Raw genomic sequence first — 2,500 nt, forward strand, 5'->3', positions numbered from 1 at the left:
GTGAATCCTGTGGCCTGGTGTTTTGTCTTCCATGGCAGCGTTGCCTTCACGGACGCTGCTCCTGTAAACCACCCAACATGTGTCCCATTAAGAATGTGACCAAAGTGTGCGGGCATGACAACAGGAAATACCGCTCTTTCTGCCAGGTGACGCCTTAGCAAGAGTTAAACCCGAACCTTTTGAGACTAAATAAAACTAAAGTATGTTTTATTTTGAACCTGAACAAACAATTTGTCAGTTTTTACATTTTTAACTCTGAAGCCATATCTTTTTCAGCTGATGGCACTCTCGTGTTTAACAAAGAGGCCTCAGTTTTCCCACTTTGGGGAAACATGTGAAGGTCTGATACCTCAAAAGCATTAAAATTCTCAAGGTTTTGTTGTGTGCAACTGTTACATTATAGTGTGACGGTAATATTTATCTCTTCATGACAACCTCTCACAGATAATCCAAGGTTCAACACCTCAATAAATCCGGACACGGGAGCAGTACAAGTCTTTCTACCAAATTCTAGCAGTGGGGAAGAGATGATGGTTTGCCGGAAACAATGGAACATGGCTGCTGCTAATGTGGCATGCAAGGAGAGGGGATATCCGCTGTAAGAGAATATATAATTCATGTTTACAATATACGCATCCCTAAAGTAATCATAATCTGTGACATTTAGCCTTCTTTTAGTTGTTAACGTATAGCTGACTGCAAGCTTTGTGTTTGTGATCACAGTGGTGCTGCAAATATCAGTTTCATAAACTTCAATATGCTGAGAAACAGCTCAGCCCAGAATTTGCTCACGTACTGCGCTGCCATCAAGTGCCAAGGGTATGAAGCGTCCCTAGCGGAGTGCGTCATCCACCGCAAGGAGATGTGGAAAGCAGAACAGAAAAAGTTGGCAACAGTGACTTGTTACAATGAATCTCTGGCACTGGAAGGTTTGCATTTGCAAAATATATTCAAATTTTAAAACCTTATGGATTTTGTTGTTAAGTGGTGTGAATGGTTTTCCCCTACAGGATTTTGGTTTGTATATGTACTGTATGTATAAACATCAGTTCTGCCACCATCTTAAATTTGACTCTCTGAATTCTCACTTTCCTAAAGTGAGAATTCACTTAGGAAAGTGAGGTTTTTGAGGTTTATTGAGGTTTTTGAGGTTTATTGGAGGTCTGCGAGAGAAGCAACCAGGACACAGTGGCCTCCTGATTAAGACAGTCAGCTTTAATTTGGTAGGAGGAAGTCCTGATGGCCTTCCTAAACTATGTGCTCAGTTAACCTCCGCATTTGAGAAGTGCTGATTTCTATTTTAGTACCTTTAAGCTCAGGCGGGAAAGTACGGAATGCGATGTGCATCCGTAGTCTATTATTAAGTCAAGGTTTATTGAAAAATGTATCCAACATCAGTCGACTGAAGTGCTGACGTTTTGAAATACAAAACAGTAATCTCAGTATACAACAAAAACAAAATTAGAATACAATAGAAAGTATTGAGCCAAGGTAGGAAGAAACGGCAAATAAGGGAGGGTCTCTAACGAGTTTTGAAGTGCTGAGCAGCCTTACCTCCAAGCTGAGAGCTCTGCTCCACAGCTTTGGTGGCTGCTACTGATGGCTTTGTCTCTATGAGTTAAGAGCCAAGATGCTGCTACGGGCTGCTGGTCTGATGACACAGGTGCTGTGGTAGCATCTAGTGTCTGGACCTACGAGATGTGACTAATACGATTTCAAAAAATTTCCAATTTATTTGTCAGATGTTGAAGTGAAATGAAGAGACAAGACTGATGTGATGGTACTGTGTTTTGCCCTTCTCTTTAAACCTTGGCCCTCTCTGGTGTTCCAGGTGAAGAATGTGGTTTCAAGTGTGTGAACACCAAGTGTGTGTCCCTCAGCCAGACTTGTGACGGCATTGACGACTGTGGGGACCGAAGTGACGAGATGTGCTGCAAGCGTAAATCAAACAAACACTCACAAATAAGCTTTGTGCAGCTTCCTTTTTGCACTATTTTAGGTTATTTAGGTTATTTTTATACGCTCTGTTCACTTTATTCTTGTTTGCCCTATCTTCTGGCTGTTGTAACACCTAAATTTCCCCGTCGTGGGACGAATAAAGGTTTATCTTATCTTATCTTATCTTATCTTATCAAAGTCTCCTCTCTCACACTGTGTTCTGCGTGTGTGCCAGGTTGCAGAGGCGATAGTTTTCGCTGTAAGACTGGGGTGTGTTTGCATGCAGACAGCCTCGGTGACAATCAGATGGACTGTCTGGATGGCGAGGATGAGAAGATGAAACCAAATTTCTCCACAAGTGAGTTTTTTCTATGCAGTCTGTACAATTGACTGTATATAAAAATGGATGCAGTCATCATGATATCACCCATTGATTCGCACATTCAGAAGCCTAGGGGTTGGTTTTGCTTGACCACGCAGTCCCTTTTGAAACAAGGCAATTTCAGATGTGGATGTGTGGGTGGTGCCGCAAGTGAGCAATGGTTGGAGCATGGGGGCAGCG

The 2,500-nt window shown here is 42.3% G+C and overlaps 1 protein-coding gene across 1 annotated transcript in view; it reads left to right on the forward strand.

The window, feature by feature from the left end:
- Window positions 1-2,500, forward strand: part of cfi (complement factor I) — a 6,857-nt gene that overhangs the window by 1,680 nt on the left and 2,677 nt on the right. The window contains exons 3-8 of the mRNA XM_076035285.1: window positions 1-146; window positions 277-340; window positions 445-598; window positions 724-929; window positions 1,832-1,939; window positions 2,174-2,296. The exon at window positions 1-146 is cut by the window's left edge and continues 8 nt beyond it. Coding sequence (XP_075891400.1) covers window positions 1-146; window positions 277-340; window positions 445-598; window positions 724-929; window positions 1,832-1,939; window positions 2,174-2,296 — 801 coding nt within the window. The remainder of the gene's footprint in view (window positions 147-276; window positions 341-444; window positions 599-723; window positions 930-1,831; window positions 1,940-2,173; window positions 2,297-2,500) is intronic.

This window comes from Nelusetta ayraudi, unplaced genomic scaffold (assembly GCF_046127955.1).
Source record: "Nelusetta ayraudi isolate G7.1 ecotype Tasmania unplaced genomic scaffold, CSIRO-AGI_Nayr_v1 ptg000042l, whole genome shotgun sequence".
In the NCBI taxonomy this organism is placed as follows: domain Eukaryota; kingdom Metazoa; phylum Chordata; class Actinopteri; order Tetraodontiformes; family Monacanthidae; genus Nelusetta; species Nelusetta ayraudi.